The following is a 20,571-nucleotide window of genomic DNA, read 5'->3' on the forward strand; positions in this document are numbered from 1 at the left end:
CATTGCATTTCTATTAAATACAAGATAGGGCATATGTCAAACAGGACTTTGTTAGAAAATAATGTTATTCTTATTGGACTCCAAGGGATCTAAGTGTAATTTTTCCCTGTGATGAGGTCAACACAGTATTTTCCACACATCCCACAAATCTGCTTGTTTATTTACCCCTTAAAGAGTTTGAGCTGTTAAATGTGTTCCTTTTAGGAAGTTACCTGGAACTTGAGAATCACGGTGACATGGAAGTGAGGTGGCACCTGTCATCCTTAGCCCCACCTTACGTCAAGGTCAGTAATAATTGCCTCAGATATACTCATTTTAATGTTTAACTTTATGTAGGATGTTTAAAAATCTGAATTATGAGCATACGCTGAGATTACTGGTTTTTTGTTCCCCTGCTTCATTTACTTGATTATCTTTGTAAGTGGGGCTAACCTGCCTAGTCGTGTTCACAAGGTGGTTTTGAGAGTCAAGTTAGAGAATGTATGTGAAAATACGTGCTTGCTCTGTTTCATGCTCTTTCCTGCAACCCTGCTTTTTATCTGAAATAACCATTTTGAAAAATATATAAAAGTTTTATACCAGGGCATTGTGTGTGTGCTTTTCTGTCCTGAGTTCCAAGTGCTGCTGTGTGTTTTCAGCTAGTGGGAGTGAGTGCAGGAGACGGGATTGAACCTTCCTTGCAAGTGAGTCTTAGCCTGTGTGCCTTGCAAGTGGTGTCCGCCACTGGGCATCACCGGAGCCAAGTGTGTGGTCACATGTGATGTGGCCGCTCTGCCCTTTTCTTCGTTTGAGCATCATGGTTGTGAGCCATAATGTTAACAAGATGTGTGTAGAAGACAGTGCTGGGCCCACTGACAAGAAATGAAGCACTGGTATCGTATGGAGTGTTGAAACGCACGCTCAGCAGGGTCTTCAGGGTCTTTGAGGAAATGGCAGTCCTCTGATGCGGGAGCAGCCTCCTACAGAGCACTGCCGCCAGGGGTGAGATGAGGGTCCACAGCAGGTGAGGCCTGGTGTGAGCAAAGCCCAGGGTGCTCCTGGCCAACCATGAAACAGACTGGTTTGACCTAGATGACTGTGAAGGCAATGGTGTCACTGGGATAGATCGCCTTACTTTTTTGTTTTTTTATTTGATTGTTTAAATGGTGTCTTTATAGGGAGTTGATGAAAGTGGAGATGTTTTTAGAGCTACCTATGCAGCATTCAGATGTTCTCCTATTTCTGGTGTACTGGAAAGCCATGGAGTCCAGAAGGTGAGTTCTGACACCTTTTCACAGCTGTCTGGTAAGAACACTGTGTTGGCTGGCCAGGGGTGCCTCGTTGTTACCACCCAGAAGAGTTTGCTCCACCTGGACCAGTGCTGCTCACAGCCAGGCTGCTGCATGAGCAACTGCAGCACAGGTCAGCGCTCTGCTTCTTCAGTGGGACATCTTGTGTGAAACAAAACACCATGCTTGGTGGTGCGGTTGGTTTACATTCTGGTGTAAGCACTTCAAGTGGCCTCAGGTTGCCAGTGCTTAGAACACGCTTCTGATAGCGCTGATCTAGACAGTGGTTTTGTTCACCAGCTATAGTCAGAAAACTCTACTAGTGTTGCAGACCACTCAGTGTCCATGTGGGGTCAACAGTGTATCTTCAGGGGCAAGCGTGGCAGGTCCCTTTAGTACCACAGCCCTGGTAAGTTCTGGTTTGTTTGTAGCCCTAACCTGGCCCCTTCATGTATCTCTCAGGGATGCTAGTTGTTCACATTGCCTCAGTAATACACTTTTCCTTTTTCATTCTAATAGCCAAAACTCATTTCAGCTATAGCATTTACTTGATAGGGGTCCAGTTCTTCAGAGATTCAAACTTGTAATAAGGTTTAGAACATAGTTGTGAGCTCGTAACTGACCATGAGAGAATCTTTGAGCAATGACAGAGTCACAAACTCTTTGTGCTTCACTGGGTCTGTGTAACAGGCTTCCAGAGGGTTTCTGACTTTCTTGTAAAGACACAGAGTTCTACCAGCGTAGTTTATTTCACTTCCCAGACCACAGGCAGCTGAGCAGGGAGCACACGTTGCTCAACAGAAGTTCTGCATCTGAAAGGAAGGTTCAGAGAAGCCCCAGCAGGAAAGTCATCTTCTGTGCGTGGATCAGAAGATCTGACGGTATTAAAACAGCAGTGCTCCCTAAACTCATCTACAGGTTCAGCACACTCCCAATCAAAATCCCAGCTTGTTTTCAAGAGATTGACAGGCTGGTCCTAAAATTCCTGTGGGTGTGCAAGGGACCCAGAATAACCAAAACAATCTTGGAAAAGGATAAAGTTGGAGGTTTCACACTTCGCATTTTCAAAACCTACAAAGCTACAGTAATCAAAACAGTGTGGTACTGACATAAACATAGACCTATAAAATATGTGATATAGATGTGAAAGTCCCAAAATAAATCCTCATATTTATGGTCAGTTGATTTTTCAATAAGGGACAATTCAACAGGGAAAGAATGTTTTTCAACAATGGTGCTGGGACAGCTGGATATCCATGTGCAAAAGAATTAAATTCAACCTTTACCTCACACCATATATAAAAATTAACTTGAAGTGGACCATAGACCTACGTGTAAGAGCTAAAGCTGTAAAACTGCTAGAAGGTAACTGTTGATCTTCACAACCTTGGGTTAAGCATTGGTTTGTTAGATGTAACATCAATAAAGTTCAAGTAACAAAAGGAAAAATAGATGAATTATAAAAGTGTAAGACTTTGGACATCAAAGGAGACGATTAGGAGTGTGAAAAGAAAACCCAGAGTATGGGAGAAAACATTTACAAATCATGTATTTGACAAAGTACTTGTATCCAGAGTGCATCAAGAACTCTTACAACTCAATAATATAAAAACAAATACCCAGTTTAAAAAATGGGCAGAAACTCTGAATAGACATTTTTCCAAAGAAGATACACCAGTAGCCAGTAAAGGCATGAAAAGATGCTTAGAATCACTAGTCATTGGGGAAATGCAAATCAAAACCACAGTGAGATCACTTCATACTCACTAGGATGACTGATTTTAAAATAATAATAATAGTAATAACAAGTGTTGACAAGGATGTGGGGAAATTAGGACCCCCATACACTGCTGGTGGGAATGGAAAAGGGTACAGCCACAGTGAAAACAGTTTGACAGTTCCTCAGTAAGTTAAAGGTAGAGTTACCATATTGTCCAACAATCATACTTCTGGATAAATACTCAAAAAAATTCAAAACCAGTGTTCAAACAAACTTGTACACAAATGTTCATAGCAGCCTTGTTTACAACAGCTCAGAAAGGTGGAAATAACCCAAGTGTCTATCGACTGATAAGCAAAATGTGATGTGTCCATACAATGAAATTTTATTTGGCAACAAAAAGGAACGAAATACTAATACCATGCTATCACGTGGATGAAAATGCCAAGTGAAACCACAAAAGGCCAGATATTGTAGGTTTCAATTTATGGGAAATATCTAGAATGGTAAATCTGTAGAGGCAGAAAAGTAGATTAGTGGTTGCTGGGGCTGGGAGTGAGGGTGGAGAATGGCGGGCGACTGCTCATGGCATGGGATTTCTTTTGGGATTGTTGAGAGTATTTTAAATTAGATTGTGGGCATGGTTGTGCAGTTCTGGAGATAAAAACCACTGACTAGGGCTTCCCTGGTGGCACAGTGGTTGAGGGTCAACCTGCTGATGCAGGGGACACGGGTTCGTGCCCCGGTCCAGGAAGATCCCATATGCCACGGAGTGGCTGGGCCCGTGGGCCATGGCCGCTGGGCCTGCGCGTCTGGAGCCTGTGCTCTGCAACGGGAGAGGCCACAACAGTGAGAGGCCCGCGTACTGCAAAAAAAAAAAAAAAACCACCACTGACTACACCTAAAATGGGTGAATTATGTGGTATGTGAATAAAGCTGTAAAAAAAAAAAAAAAAGAAGAAAAAGAAAAATGAGGACTAGATTGTCTCCCAGGAATTTCTCCTCATATAATAGTTGACATGGAAATGTAACCTCTTTGAGGTCTCTGGTTTTTGTTGTGTGCATCACTGTGTATCCTGGACTGAAGTCACTGCTCACCACATTGTCAGATCACATCTCTCAAATGCACTCTAGGTCTGGATACTTAATTTATGTGCACAGCACATCACTCTGGGACTGTTTAGGGAAGAGTTACCAAAGAGCACAATTGTGGTTGTACAGAGTACTGATCTAGAAGGAAAAAACAATTAGTTCGTTACGACTGAGACACACACCATAATTGTGTGAAACGTTGGTCAGTGTGAGATGAAACTAAATGAGCCTAAGGCATGTTAGGGCCTGGTGTAGAACATGCAGTAGTAGTGGGTTTTCCCTCCTCTGTTATTTATTCATTAGTGTTAGAGGAAGTGTAAGTGGGGTTTGTAGGAAGTATGGTGCTGTGGTTCCGGTGGCTCCAGATGGTTGTCTGCTTTCACCATTCAGGGCATGGTTGTATCCATCCTTTCTGAATCCTCCCATTGCCCTGTCTTCCATGTCCCCCACCCCAGTAGCTCCTGCCTCTGTGCTCCCAGCCTGCAGGCCCAGTTGTTTCTTAGATTCCGTGTCCACAGAAATTAGGTCAATGAAGCATTTTAATGTTAAGTCCAGACTCAAAGATACTGATTTATTGTTACCCTAACTAGGAATCAGTATGTTTAACACTAAACATTTAATTAAAAAGCTCTTAACACTGGTAAAATTTATAAAATACTGTTTTAAAATACTTCAAATTCCCAATTATTGACCTTTGACATGCTGCACACACAGATTTTGTGTATTTGACTTGGAGCTGTGTGGTTGGGGTGACGTTCTGAAGTGAGTTAGGTAGGGTAAGAGCTGCTCTGGTGGGCACAGCGCCCTGGTTCCTCTGCCTCTGCTCCCACACACACCCCTTCCTTCCTGTGGACCTTCTTGTCCCCTGCAGTCAGTGAGGTGTGAGGCCTTAGTCCTTCACCACTTGGCCAGCAGTGGGTCACATAAGCATTTGCATGGAAGTCTGCATTGTGTTTTTGGGCGTATCAGACCTTCCTCATTTAGGTCTTATACTCTAGAATTTTTTAATAACTTTTTTTTTTAACAACTTGCATTAGGGGGCTTCCCTGGTGGCGCAGTGGTTGCGAGGCCGCCTGCTGATGCAGGGGATGCGGGTTTGTGCCCCGGTCCAGGAGGGTCTCACATGCCGCGGAGTGGCTGGGCCCATGAGCCATGGCTGCTGGGCCTGCGCATCTGGAGCCTGTGCTCCGCGAAGGGAGAGGCCGCAACAGTGAGAGGCTCACGTACTGCAAAAAAAAAAAAAAAGAATTTGCATTATTTTAACATTTTATTTCTATTTTTTGAAGTATTATTGTAGAATAGCATATAAGTTACAGGTGTGCAATGTAATGATTCACAGCTTTTAAAGGTTATACTCCATTTGTTATTGTGCAGTATTGGCTATATTCCCCATGTTGTACAATATATCCTTGTAGCTTATTTATACCTAGAGTTAGTATCTCTTAATCCACCACCCCTATGTTGCCCCTCCCCACTTCCTTTTCCCCACTGGTAACCACTAGTTTGTTGCCTACAAACTAGTGAGTCTGCTTATTTTTTATTTGTTGCATTTTTAGATTCCATATATAAGTGATATCATACAGTATTTTTCTTTCTCTGACTTTTTTCACTTAACACAATGCCTTCCAAATCCATGTTGCTGCAAATGGCATGATTTTATTCTTTTTCATGGCTGAGTAATATTCCATTGTATATATATGTGTGTGTGTATACACATATATGTGTATATATGTATATGTACACACATATGTGTATATATATGTATTTATATATAGAGAGAGAGACACGTATATATATATATATATATATATATATATATATTACCACATCTTCTCTATCCATTCGTCTATTGATGGACACTTACATTCCTTCCATATCTTGGCAATTGTAAGTAGTGCTTCTGTGAACATTGGGGTGCATGTATCTTTTCAAATTAGTGTTTTTAGTTTTTATTTTTTTGGGTAAATAGGAGTGGAATCACTGGGTCATATGGCAGTTCTATTTTTAATTTTTTGAGAAACTTCCACACTATTCTCCATAGTGGCTGTACCAGTTTACATTTCCACCAACAGTGTACTAGGGTTTCCTTTTCTCTACATTCTCGCCAATATTTGTTACTTGTGTTCTTTTTTTGATGATAGCCATTCTAACAGGTGTGAGGCGATATCTCATTGTGGTTTGTTTTTTTTTTTTTTTTTTTTTTTGGCGGTATGCGGGCCTCTCACTGTTGTGGCCTCTCCCGTTGCGGAGCACAGGCTCCGGACACACAGGCCTAGCGGCCATGGCTCACAGGCTTAGTTGCTCCGCGGCATGTGGGATCTTCCCGGACCAGGGCACGAACCCGTGTCTCCTGCATCGGCAGGTGGATTCTCAACCACTGCGCCACCAGGGAAGCCCTCTCATTGTGGTTTTGATTTGCATTTCCCTGGTGATTAGTGATGTTGAGCATCTTTTCATTTGCCTGTTGGCCATCTGCATTTCCTTTTTGAATAAATGCCTATTCAGTTCTTCTGCCCATTTTTTAATCAGTTGTTTTTTTTGATGTTGAGTTGTGTGAGCTTTTTATATAGGTTGGATATTAACTCCTTACTGGTCATATCATTTGCAAATATTTTCTCCCTTTAGTAGGTTGTCTTTTCATTTTGTTGATGGTTTCCTTTGCTGTGCAAAAGCTTTTAAGTTTAATTAGGTCCTATTTGTTTATTTTTGCTTTTATTTCCTTTACCTTAGGAGACAGATCCAAAAAAAAGTACTGCTATGATTAATGTCAAAGAGTGTTCTGCCTTTGTTTTCCTGTAGCAGTTTTATGGTTTCTGGCCTTTAATCCATCTTGAGTTTATTTTTGTATATGATATTAAAAGAATGTTCCAATTTCATTCTCTTACATGTACCTGTCCAGTTTTCCCAGAACCACTTACTGAGGAGACTGTCCTTTCTCCATTTTATACTCTTACCTCCTTTGTTGTAGATTAATTGACCATAGATGGGTGGGTTTATTTCTGAGCTTTTTGTCCTGTTCCATAGATCTATGTGTCTGTTTTGTAGCCAGTACCATGCTGTTTTTGATTACTGTAGCTTTGTAGTATAGTGAATTCTACCAAACATTTAGAGAAGAGTTAACACCTCCCCTTCTCAGACTATTCCAAAAAATTGCAGAGGAAGGAACACTTTGTAATTCATTCTATGAGGCCATCATCACCCTATTATCAAAACCAGGCAAAGATATCACACAAAAAAGAAAATTACAGACTAATATCACTGGTGAACATGGATGCAAAAATCCTCAAAAAAGTACTAGCAAATTGAATCCAACAATACATTAAAAGGATCATACACCATGATCAAGTGGGATTTATCCCAGGAATGCATGGATTTTTCTTTTTTTTTTTTTTTGCACGGATTTTTCAATATCTGCAAATCAGTTAGTGTGATACACCACATCAGCAAATTGAAGAATAAAAACCATATTGATCAGGGACTTCCCTGGTGGCACATGGTTAAGAATCCGCCTGCCATTGCAGGGGACACGGGTTTGATCCCCGGTCTGGGAAGATCCCACGTGCCGTGGAGCAACTAACTAAGCCTGTGCGCCACAACTACTGAAGCCCACACGCCTAGAGCCAATGCTCCGCAACAAGAGAAGCGACCGCAATGTGAAGCCCGTGCACCACAACGAAGAGTAGCCCCTGCATGCCACAACTAGAGAAAGCCTGCACACAGCAACAAAGACCCAAAGCAGCCAAAATAATCAATCAATCAATTAATTAATTTTAAAAAATGATCATCTCAATAGATGCAGAAAAAGCTTTTGATAAAATTCAACATCCATTTATGATTTAAAACTCTTCAGAGGGCTTCCCTGGTGGTGCAGTGGTTGAGAATCCGCCTGCCGATGCAGGGGACACGGGTTCGTGCCCCGGTCTGGGAAGATCCCACATGCTGTGGAGCGGCTGGGCCCGTGAGCCATGGCCGCTGAGCCTGTGCTTCCAGAGCCTGTGCTCCGCAACGGGAGAGGCCACAACAGTGAGAGGCCCGCGTACCACCAAAAAGAAAAAAAAAACTCTTCAGAAAGTGGGAACATACCTCAACATTATAAATGCCGTATATGACAAACCCACAGGTAACATCATACTCAACGGTGAAAAGTTGAAAGCATTACCTCTTAGGTCAGAAACAAGACAAGGATGTCCACTCTTGCTACTATTATTTAACATAGTTTTGGAAGTCCTAGCCATGGTAATCAGAGAAGAAAGAAATAAAAGGTATCCAAATTGGAAAAGAAGTAAAACTCACTGTTTCCATATGATACGATACTATGCTTAGAAAATCCTAAAGATTTTCTATACCAGAAAACTAGAGCTCGTTAATGAATTTGCTAAAGTTGCAGGATACAAAATTAATGTACAGAAATCTGTTGCATTTCTGTACAATAACAACAAACTGTCAGAAAGGGAAAAGGAAAAAATCCCATTTACCACCGCATCAAAAAGAATAAAATACTTAGGAATAAACCTACCTAAGGAGGCAAAAGACCTGTACTCAGAAAACTGTACGACACTGATGAAAGAAACTAAAGATGACACAAACAGATAGATATACTGTGTTCTTGGATTGGAAGAATTAATATTATTAAAATGACCATACTACCCAAGGCAATCTATAGATTCAGTGTAATCCCTACCAAAATAACAATGGCGTTTTTCACAGAACTAGTACAAAAAATTTTTAAATTTGTGTGGAAACACAAAAGACCCCAGATAGCCAAAGCAGTCTTGAGAAAGAAAGACAGAGCTGGAGCAGTCAGGCTTCCTGACTTCAGACTGTACTACAGAGCTACAGTAATTAATAACTTTTTTTAAATTAAAAAGTTTACATTTTGAGGAATATGTTACTTAAAGCCTTAAAGAAAAGTATACTTGGATCTGATTAGTGGCAAAATTAGCCAAAGCAAAGACATTTTTCCCTTCAATTTTTTCATACCACACTTTAAATTGGTAATCTAACTGCGTGTGTGTAAGGTTCAGTGTCTGAATTTCTCTCCTGGATGTGTTGTTTGTAGGTCTCCATCACGTTTTTGCCCAGAGATAGAGGGGACTACGCCCAGTTTTGGGATGTTGAGTGTCACCCTCTTAAAGAGCCTCACCTAAAGCACACCTTGAGGTTCCAGCTCTCTGGACACGTGAGTGTTACACTGAATTTTAGTAAAGTATTGGGTGTGTTTTAAAGACACCAGTGGAAACTGGCATGAAAACTGGCCTGTTGTTTTTGGTATTATTGTAATCCCATTAATTCTGTTATAGATTTTTATCATCTTCGTTTTCTTACGTGTCTTTATTGATTGGCTCTATGAAATTTGTTTGCCTTAATTAGGTAAGATTGTGTGTTTGTGTGTGTGTGAGAGAAAGAGAGAAAGAAACAGTGCAAGATAAAGCATTTTGTTATTAAAGGAATTTAGAAATCTTAAATCTCCTTTTTAAAAATAAGGAAGGAAGTAGTAGAATTCAAATAGGTAAGTGTCCATGTGTTTATTTCTCCTCCTCCACCCTGTGATTTTTTTTTATACAGAGTGTCAAAGCAGAACTTGAGCTTGAAAATTCACGCATTTCCACAAATAGCCTCATTAAAATAGATAATTTACTTAAGCCCCGAAGACAACCTGTATCAAAGGCGTCTGCTCTCATACCTGGGTATGTTGTTTCTGTCATTGTCATGAATTTTTCCCAAGGCTTTATTGAGGTATAATTATATTCGGTAAAATGCCCAGTGGCTTACCTGTAATTGGAGCCCTTGTGAATGAAGGTGCAGTGAACATTATTATATGTGTATTTTTGTGGACATATTTTTTCATTTCTTTTGGGTAAAAATATCTAAGAATTGCTGGGTCATATGGTAGAAATTTATTTAACCTTAAACTGCCAAATAATGTTCCCAAAGTAGCTGTTCCAGTTTACATTCCAAAAAACAGTGTATGAAAGTAGATTCTTAAAAACTTCTAAAAATGTATGTTATACCAGCAGCTTACAAAGCTTTAATGATAGTATGTAAATGTTTTACCTAATGAAAAAAAAAAATTTTTTTTTTCAGGGATATGTTGTTTTTTTTGAACTTTTTAAACATTGAAGTATAGTTGATTTACAGTGTTGTATTAATTCCTGCTGCACAGCAAAGCAATTCAGTTATACATATATATACATTCTTTTTTTAATATTCTTTTCCATTATGATTTATTACAGGATATTGAATATAGTTCCCTGTGCTATACAGTAGGACCTTGTTGTTTATCCATTCTCTCTATAAAAGCTTACATCTGCTAACCCGAACCTCTCACTCCATCCTCCCCCACCCCCCTCCCTCTTGGCAACCTCCAGTCTGTTCTCTATGTCCATGAGTCTGTTTCTGTTTCTTAGATATGATCATGTGTATCGTATTTTAGATTCCACATATAAGTGATATCATAACGGTATTTGTCTTTTTCTTTCTGACTTACATGAAAATGTTTCTTATAATCCTTAGTTAACTAACGTTTAGGTCTAACTTAGTTGTGGAGGAAGGTGCTTATAAGGAAAATATGTTAAGTTCCTCTCTGGGAGGAGGAGGCACTGCTGCTGTCTCAGCTGCCGCCCCGCACCCCTGGACGCTTCCTGCCGCCAGCAGTTTGTCTTAACACACATTAGTCAGTCGTCTTTACAGAGCTACTTTAACTGAGTTGTGGGAGAAAACAAATTAAAGCCACACTTCATAATGTAATATATACAAATAGTTTAAGTTACTGTGGATTTTAAATAGTTAACCTTCAGACCTTTCTCCATAGCAGGCAGCTTGACCTCACCCACCGTGGAGTTTATGCCCCAGAAGATGTGTATCAGTTTCTGCCAACGAGAGTTGGGGAGTCAAGAACGTTGAAAGTCAATTTGCGAAATAATTCTTTTATTACACACTTGGTAAGTTGGAAATCCTGCTGTGGGTTTTGGAAAAGTAAATGTATTCTACTATTTGATAAACATTTTCCTGATAATTAGAAGCTTGTTTTATAGATTAAGTTATAATAGTTAAGTTTTAAAATGCCTTAATACGATATTTGAAAAGAAACTCAAGGGAAGTTCATGATCCTTTACCTGAAAATTGAAAATTATTTAGTATTTGTTTTCATATTTTCATTTTTTAATTTTTCCTCTTGTTTTCTTCTGTACTGTCACACCAACATATTTCTGGGTAACATTTACTCCAGTTAGAACTAGAATAAACTCATTAAACTTCCCCTAAGTGTTTTCATGAGCATTTATTGTTTTACCTCATTTTGTGGCTATACGTAAACAAATGCATGGTATGTTGATTTAAGTATGCACAAATATCTAACTTGTATAACTTCATAAAATGTTTCATATTAAATTCCAGCTCAAGTTTTTAAGTCCCAGAGAGCCTTTCTACGTCAAACATTCAAAATATTCTTTGAGGTGAGTTTATCATAAATCAAAATGTTCTCATCCTAGTGCAGGTCTTTGTGTTCAGGAGCCTGAGATTGCTCTTGGGGTTTAGGACTGTGAGGTCTCTCTCTGTTGCAACCCCTCATCCTCCTCACCAACACCACAGAGAGCACCAAGTATATGGTGAAGGAGAAAAGGAAACTGCTAGGGAAACAGTCCGTGACCTGTGGGTATGTGTGGCGAGTAGCAATTCAAACTTGCACAGTGTTTGGACTTAGTGCGTGACTCCTGTTTCCCAGTATTTTGACAGCCATATACTTACATAGAACTTTAATTATCTTGTGATTAACTTTAGAGTGAATTCTGCGTCACATGTTATTTTCACTACACTGAGAATCAGGGATTTAAATTTTTACTAATTTGGACAAAAACCTTCCCAGATTAATTGGGAAAACTTTTATTATCCTATTTTCCAGTTGTCATTCTTCAAATAACCCTGTTTTGTTCTTAAATCAGGGCTTCATTTTCTTGTCGTCCTTGCTTATTTTCTTTTTTAAAAAAATGTGTTTGCTTTTATTTATTTTTAAGGTGTATGTGTGTATATATATATTCTTTCAGTTTTATTGACATAATTGACATACAGCACTGTGTAAGTTTGAGGTGTACAGCATAATGATTAGACTTACATACATGATGAAATGATTATCACAAGTTTTCTGAACACCATCATCTCATATAGATACAAAATTAAAGACAGAAAAACATTTTTTTTCCTGCGATGTGAACTGTTAGGATTTATTCTCTTAACAGCTTTCATATATAACGTACAACATATTCAGTATATTTATCGTGTTGTACATCACATCCCTGGTACGTACTTAACCTTACAACTGGAAGTTTGTACTTTTTGACTGTCTCATCCAGTTCTCCCTCCCCCAACCCCCTGCCTCTGGTAACCACAAATCTGATCTTTTCTATGCATTTGTTTTTGAAGTATAATTGACCTACAACACTGTTAGTTCCTGTATTTCTATATGTTTTTATTTCTGTACATTTGAAACTGATCACCACACTAAATCTAGGATGAGACATCACCACACAGAGATATTACATAGTTATTGACTATATTCCCCATGCTGTACGTTTCATATTTTTGATTCATGTATTTTGGAACTGGACGTTTGTATCTCTTAATCTCCGTTACCTATTTCTTTCTTCCTCCTACCCCCATCCCCTCTGGCAACCACCTGTTTTGTCTTTGTATCTATGACTCCATTTCTGTTTTGTTATGTTTGTTCATTTGTTTTGTTTTTTAGATTCCACATGGAAGTGAAATCATACAGTATTTGTCTCTCTCTGACTTATTTCACTTAGCATAATATCCTCCAGGTCCATTCATGTTATTGCAAATGGCAAGATTTCATTCTTCTTTATGGCTGAGTAGTATTCCACTCTGTATCTATACCACATCTTTATCTGTTCATCTGTTGATGGGCACTTGGGTTGCTTCCATATAATACCTTTTTCCATCCTCTCACTGTCAGTCTATGTGTGTCTTTAGATCTTAAGTGACTTTTGTAGCAGCATATATACGGGCCTTGTTTTTGTATCCATTCAGCTGCTCTTTTGACTGGAGCATTGAATCCATTTACATGTAAAGTAATTATTGATAGGTACGTACTTACTGCCATTTTGTTAATTGTTTTAGGGTCTTGCTAATTTTCTTTTTCCATATGATGTACATAAAGGCTGAAATCTGAAACTGGGTTGTCACTGTTATTTAGAATTTTAACAGTAGGGTTCTGTTGCACTTAATACTGAAAAATAATTTTATCTTCATCTTTGAATCTTTAATTAAACAATTAATTATTATAAGATCTTTCATTTTACCTTCAAGAGGCTGTCCCAGAAACATGTTATATTCTGTGAAAACTTGGCCCACTTGCAGGCAGGTGTTCAGGGGCTGTCTCTGAGTTAGTAGCCCAGCAGCGCTGACTCAGAAGCTTACACTTACTTCCAGATACTGGAAGATGAGTCGTGGGGACCGTTCTCTCCACTTCTCATCCTTTCTTCCCCTTCTCGTCCCCCCTCCCCCATCCCATGTGCTATGAAACCTGCCTCTCAGGAGCCCAACCTAAAGGCACGAGTTGTGCAGAGTCAGCAGTGAATATACCTAGAAAGTTACCATGGACTTACCTTCTCTGAGCCTCAGTTTCCTAATTTGTGAAATGGAAATGAAAAGCCACTGGCAGCCTGGACTCATTACAGGAGTATGTGAGAGGCAGTCCTGGGGAGCCCCAGCAGGACCCACAATGTTGATAGAGCATCACGGTTTCTGTCGGTGCTTTCCTAGCCAGTCCCTTAAGCAAGAACATGGATGAGAGGGGCCTGGGTTTACAGCACTCGTAAGTCTGAGCTTTCCTGCTTTTCTGCTCTGAGCTCTTGTCTCTGGGTCCCTCCCATGACGGCCTGAGACTGGCGACATTCCACTGTCGGTAGAGTAGGTTGGCTCTGCTGAACTGAGGCAGAGCTGCAGAAACAATTCACCTATTTAAAAATAGGTTGTTTAAATTCCCAATTGTGACACTTTTTAGTAACAGAGTACAAATTGATATTGAGTAAGTGATCTGTCCTGAACACCATTATTATCTGAATTTGAACTTTATTATAACGGCCTTATTAACTCTGCTTCCCATTTACTCTGTCTGGTTCACATCCCTGAGCTTGGTCAGCGTTTTGCAGGTGTGTGTCTTTAAACGTGAAGCAGAGGGGGTGGAATACTTCTGTGTAAACCAGCGTATACCTGTCACAGTGTACTGGAGGGGCTTCAGATTTTTGTTTCAAGGAGCTTTTATCTTTAAAAAAATCTTTTTTAAAAAAAAGTTCAAGAAACCTTCAGATTTAAAAAAAATTCCCGGGCTTCCCTGGTGGCGCAGTGGTTGAGAGTCTGCCTGCCGATGCAGGGGACGCGGGTTCGTGCCCCAGTCCGGGAAGATCCCACATACCGTGGAGCGGCTAGGCCGGTGAGCCATGGCCACTGAGCCTGCGCGTCCGGAGCCTGTGCTCCGCAACGGGAGAGGCCACAACAGTGAGAGGCCCGCGTACCGCAAAAAAAAAAAAAAAAAAAAAAAAAAATTCCCTTGAAGAGCCAAACAGCTTTTTAAAAAACAGTGTTTGCATTCAGCTCATCTACAGTTTTGGTAAGGACTCATTACTTATAATAGCTTGTTAAATTACTTGGCTTTATGTCACTTGCCCATTTTGTGGCTGAAGGATGATGCAGTCAACTTATCTGGAGATAAACGTTCCTTTTCCAACTTTCATCACTAAATACACTGTAGTTTCAAATTCTCTTCTGATGTTATGTTCTTTGCTTAATTTGCTTTCACAGATTTTTAAAAATTTAATTATATTTTAGCTGAAATTTGTAAATCAGCTCCTTCTTGATCCTTTGTAGAAAAGGAACTTGTTTGTGTTCGATCCCAATAGCACTACATGCGGCAGCCTCTGGCCTAGCAGGGCTGTAGGGACCAGCCAGCTGAGTGAGGCCCACAGGCAGTTTGTGGTCGCCAGTGAGCTGTTAGACCTTCACAGGAGACCACACCACCTAAATTAAAATGTAATTTTGGCAGTTAACATGTCAGTATTTTCATAATGGCCACCTTCAGTTTCCTCCTCCTATCCCTGTGAACAGCAGGTAGCATCCTTCTTCCTCGTGTGCCTGGGTGCCCATCTCGTGTCCCAGCAGTACTTCCTCCTCCTCCTCACGCACAGCTCTCTGCAGTGCTGTTGACATGACAGGCTTGATGCTTAAAGCATTCCTAATGAGGAACCTTTATAAATGAGATGGTGTTTTGCTTAGTTTCAACTTGTCTAAAAACCAATTTTAAAATATAAAATGTGTTCATTCTAGTAATCTAAAAGTAGACATTTTTTTAAAAATAAATTTATTTTTGGCTGTGTTGGGTCTTCGTTTCTGTGCGAGGGCTTTCTCTGGTGCGGCGAGCGGGGGCCACTCTTCATCACGGTGCGCGGGCCTCTCACTATCGTGGCCTGTCTTGTTGCGGAGCACAGGCTCCGGACGTGCAGGCTCAGTAGCTGTGGCTCTCGGGTCCAGTTGCTCCACGGCATGTGGAATCTTCCCAGACCAGGGCTCGAACCCGTGTCCCCTGCATTGGCAGGCACGTTCTCAACCACTGCACCACCAGGGAAGCCCTCTAAAAGTAATCATTTTTATAGAATTGAACTTGGTGACTTGCCATTCCAGTGCTAGAACATTTTCAGCTGTCCTGAATTAGACACTCACTGCTTTTCTGTGCAGCATGTCATGTCACAACATCTAAGAGAACTTAGAAACATGAGAAAACATTTTGTAATTAAGCAAAATTTGGGCAGTTTACATAAGCTAGCATTTAAAATAGCATCACAAGATACATTTTGTTTGCGTATACTCTTCAAACATGTTATTCCTTTAAAATGTTTTTAACTTTTTATACTTTGAAAAGAAATTTAAATAAGGTAATTTTATACTTTATTGGTGGTGGGTACTTAAGTTATTCTGGTACATTTCATTATGGAACTTAGGATAAATATGTAATGTTACAGATTCCAGCATCAACTTTAATAATTAGCAACTCAGTATAAACTTGATGAAATATGAATAAAAAAACCATGCGTGCAAAGCAGTAACTTTGATCTGTTCACCCAGGTGAAGTAAACTCTTAAGTCATAGAAAACTCTTCTCTCATGACATGTCCGTAGGCTTAAGTCTTAAGTCTTAATGTAAAGGAAGGTTGGAAAGCTGGGTTTTTCATATGTAAGAATGACTTCTATTTCAGAGAAGTAGCGGTTTGCTCCCATAGGTCACCTGAGAATTCTCCCACAAACTGGGGCAGGGGCTGCTGTCAATGCAGACTCGGAGGGCTTTGTACCTGTCCCAAGAATGAGACTGTTGGACCCTGGATGGGCTCGTGAGCTGTAGGGGGCTGGTATGGCGGCGCTGGCCTCGGTGGGTAGACAGTCTGTTCCGAGGCTCCTAGAGAGCCCCTCCCTGTCCCCCGTGGTCATGTTCTCTTCCTCAGGGGCCGCCTGCCCTGGGACCCGTGAACCCCACTCCCCGAGTAGTAGTGCGGCTTCCATCACCGCGGGTTTGCCCTCCCAGAAGGCCCCTCTCCCGGGCTGTCCTCATGTGGTGGGGACTGTCAGCTGACTGCAGATTAGTAGGCAGGCGGGAGCCCTGCACGTCCTGGGGGTTTTGCCTTAGGCGGAGGTGCTGGGGGAGGGCGTGTGTTGGGCACATTTATGTCGTCCACGGAAAGCGGTAAATTGTGAAGGAGCTCAGCATCAATGAGCAGTTTTTTGGTAAAGGTTCTGTCTTGGGCTCTAGGTGATCATCTCTTTCTCATGTCTTTTTAAGAAGAATTTGTTGTGTTCCCACTTAGCCCCCAAAGCATCCTCTGTTAACTGTTTGTTCAAATCTAATCTCTGCTAAGACATTGCAGCTAAGGCCCCGTCTGCTGGGCTCACAGCAGCACATGCAGGTCCTGGTGAGCCCAGCCCCTGCGGCTGAGCAGCCAGGCCCTGCTGTGTCCTTCAGAGGGAAGCCAGGGAGCAGCAAAGTGCTCGTTTTAAGTTAAAGAAAAAGAAAAAATTATGGTTGCTGTAATTTGTAGGTTCACGGGCATGAGGGGTGAGGGGGTTCTGGGCACCCCACCAGCCCTGCCTCTGTACCTCCTGCTGCTTGCTCTGGGGCCTCTGCTGCAAAATTCGTCATTGGATGGTAGGAGGTTTTGAACTAGGTCTCTGCGTTGTGTCTATGTGCTTTCCTATTACGTGTTCCCGTGTGTGTGTGTTTATATGTGGTGTGTGTATATCAGTGTGTATGTATGTGAGTGTGTGAGTGTGCATGTGTGAGTGGTGTTATGTGTGAGTGTGCTTGTGTATATGTGTGTGTGCGTGTGGTGTGTGTGTGCATGTGTGTGGGGTGGGAGTGAGTGCTGTGGGGGGGTGGGAGTGTGCGTGTGTGTGTATGTGAATGTGCATGTGTGTGGAGAGAGTGTAAAGCACTCTTGGTAACAGCACAGTCACTGCTTCGCCGGACTGCTGGTGCTGGAGTTGTGTGAATCCATGGTTCTTTTTAAGTTGCACCCCCCGTTTATTCAGTGTCTGTAAATCTAAAGCAGGGGATACATGTTTGTCATAATATGTTTTTCAAAACCCTTCCTCAGTTAAATATGGGGTTCTTTATTCCTTGTTAATAATGGGATCCTCTAGAGATTTATTTGGGGTATTTTAATGCTTTTAGTAATTCATAAGTTAAAAAGCCTCTTAAGTTGGCAGATTGTACTACGTCATTCTGAGGATTGAGATGCTAACATGAAAGAGAAAATTGTCCTTTGTCAGTGCTGTAGAAAGGTACCAGTTTTTTTTAAAGGCACCTTAACTTTGATGTGGGGAAATGAGGTAAATACATTGGGGGAAAATGACCCAGACTTTAAATATGTATATTCTGCATTATCAGTTATATGCAGGAAAAGGACTTTGAAATACTTAGACTGTTTTCTGAATTTCTAGCCCACTGTGCTGGGTTCATCAGGAAACATGTTGGAAACAAAAGCACAGGTCAGATCCAATGATCGTGAACACGTCTGGTTGAGATCAAGGGCTGGGCCCCTGCCCTCTGAGGAGAGTCTGAAAGCTGTAAAGTTTCACTCAGAAACGATTAAGACAGAAAGTTGGTGACATCACACAGGTGTGGGAAAGTGCCTTTGTCCCATTCCCTGGGAATAAAGATGTATTTCTGAAGCTTTTGGGACCTCATTTTATGAGCAAAAACAACCCCCACACACACAATGTACTACTTTTAAGCACAGGGCATTCATTACCTGCCTCGATAGAATCTGAAAATAAATTTTCAAGAAGACTTTGGAAGGTTTCATATGAAATTTGGAGCAAAACCCACCAGCCCTGTAAACGTTGGTCCGGCTGCCATGGAGGGCGGTCGGTGGTACGTGCTCCCTGACCTTTCAGAGGCCGGTGGCCTCCTGCTTCTACAGATGCAGCACCAGGCCCTGGGCCTCTTGGCTCCTGCTTCCTTGACTGTGTTCGCTCTCTGCCAGGCGTCATGAGGCTGGAGGGTCTCTGTGTGCTGTGGCCTCGGTGTTGACACCCCTTTCTCTCTGCAGAGCCCAGCACTACATCAACATGCCTGTGCAGTTCAAGCCCAGGTCCGTGGGCAAGTTTGAAGCTTTGCTCGTTGTTCAAACTGACGAAGGCAAGAGTGTTGCCGTCCGACTCATTGGTGAAGCTCTTGGGAAAAGTTAACTAGAGTCCACTTTGTGTAAAGTAAATGACATAAGTTTTATTTTGGTAACTTCATTTTTTTCTATACTACAGTTACGCCTTTGTATATATTTTGTATGGTAAATTGGATGTCTATAACTATAGATTTGTTCTTTTGAGAAGCTAATACTGAAGACCTGACTAAAATAATCATGTAACTATCCTACAGTATTGTATTTAACTTTTACAGGGGAGAAGAGAGTTCTATTTTTGCATTGATTATGATATTCTGAATAAATATGGCATATATTTTAGTTGGTATATCCAGAAATAAACTTAATTTCCATTGAATTTGTCTGTTTCATGTAGATGTTAGAATATCACTTTATTCTGCTAATTATTTCCAAGCTCCTTGGTCTGTTCTGTGACTTTTCTCCTCCATTACAGTTCTGTTTCCCTTAAGAAATTCCTTCTCCGTTCCTTTGTCTTTTAGCTAATTGCCCAGAGTAGAAAGGAAAGCTTCCTTTCAAAGAAATTGTCTTTCTCCGGAGTGGGACAGGCTCCACGTTCTGTGCAGACACATTGGAGAGGTTGATGGTATATTTTAAGAGAGCGTTTATTGAAACTAAAGCTGGACGGGACAACTCCAGAATCCGGTGTAGAAGGGCACTGCTATCAGGTACCAGAGGGACCCGGGGGACAGGGAGTGAGGGCAGTGAGCCAACCGAGGGGACAGAGTGCTTTCCTGCTGTGACGTTGCCTGGTTCTACCAGGAGAGACGTGCGTATTAGTTGCTCTGTGGCCATTGCTGGTGAGTGGTTGTGCAGCAGCGTGGGGGTTGCAGCCAAGTAGTAACGATGGAGCAGAAAGACCTCGGAGGGTGTGCAGAGCTGCCAGGAGGGTGCTAACCCCCAGCATTTACAACCGCGACAGAGAAACACTCTCCTTCCTTAGCACAGATTTCAGACAGTCTTACACGTCTGCCACATGGGTCAGTAATCACAGGTGAAGGGTAGAGGCAGTCCCACAACTGTTGATCCCTCTGTGATTAAAACTGCTCTCCTTCAGTGTCAGCTCTCCTCAGTGTCCACTCTCCTAAAGTGGACACTTCCCTGTTTTGTTTCCTCTTTAGATTTTTAATTTCATGCCCAGGGAAAGATTTGGGACAGGGGATCCTGTAAGTCTTTAACTGTGCCCTGAGCCCACTGAGCACTGGGCCGTGTCCCCGTCTCCAACCCCCGTGGACACTCGTGCAGACCCGAGGGGTGCAGCGGGGACGCCCCACGGGGGCAGGCACAACCTTGGAGCAGCACGGGCTGTGACACAAGGTGAGGAGAGGCCAGTGGTGAGAGTGCGGCTGGAAACACGATCCTCCCAGGGGTGTTATAACAGTTACTTCTCATGAGCCCAGTGCTGACCCCAGAAGATGCACAGACGCATGTGGAGGTGATTGTGTGTTTGTTCCATGAGCAAGGCTGACCCAGGCCCGGGGCCACTGTTGTGCTGACCTGCCCTCAGGTCGGTGGGAAGCACCACGCTGCTCACTTGAGGATGTTCTCCCTGCGTTTGGGATGACCCACAAAATCGCTGGTCTGTGGGGTCAGCCTGAGGAAATGCCACCTTGTGGACTTGGCTGCATGTGAGACTTGCTCCCTGAGAGCTGTGAGGCCAGCAGGCATGATGCAGACCCCGCCATGCCGGATGCCAGGGCGCCACCCACAGCCGCCACCATTGCCCTTGTGCTTTCGGGCGCAAGGGCAACTCTGCGTCAGCTTCTCTGGAACCA

General features: G+C 41.9%; 1 protein-coding gene across 6 annotated transcripts in view; it reads left to right on the forward strand.

Annotated features, from left to right (window-relative positions):
• CEP192 (centrosomal protein 192) overlaps positions 1-19,134 on the forward strand; it is a 94,847-nt gene extending 75,713 nt beyond the window's left edge. For 4 of the 6 annotated variants that reach the window (XM_067015684.1, XM_067015685.1, XM_059039850.2 and 1 more), the window contains 7 exons: positions 205-284; positions 1,158-1,253; positions 9,140-9,259; positions 9,646-9,767; positions 10,892-11,021; positions 11,476-11,534; positions 18,689-19,134. In XM_067015684.1, the coding sequence (XP_066871785.1) occupies positions 205-284; positions 1,158-1,253; positions 9,140-9,259; positions 9,646-9,767; positions 10,892-11,021; positions 11,476-11,534; positions 18,689-18,827 (746 nt within the window). In that variant the 3' untranslated portion in view covers positions 18,828-19,134. The remainder of the gene's footprint in view (positions 1-204; positions 285-1,157; positions 1,254-9,139; positions 9,260-9,645; positions 9,768-10,891; positions 11,022-11,475; positions 11,535-18,688) is intronic. The other 2 variants (XM_059039851.2, XM_067015687.1) reach the window with 1 other exon arrangement.
• Positions 19,135-20,571: the final 1,437 nt, after the last annotated feature.

Source organism: Kogia breviceps, chromosome 15, assembly GCF_026419965.1.
Source record: "Kogia breviceps isolate mKogBre1 chromosome 15, mKogBre1 haplotype 1, whole genome shotgun sequence".
Classification (NCBI taxonomy): Eukaryota; Metazoa; Chordata; class Mammalia; order Artiodactyla; family Physeteridae; genus Kogia; species Kogia breviceps.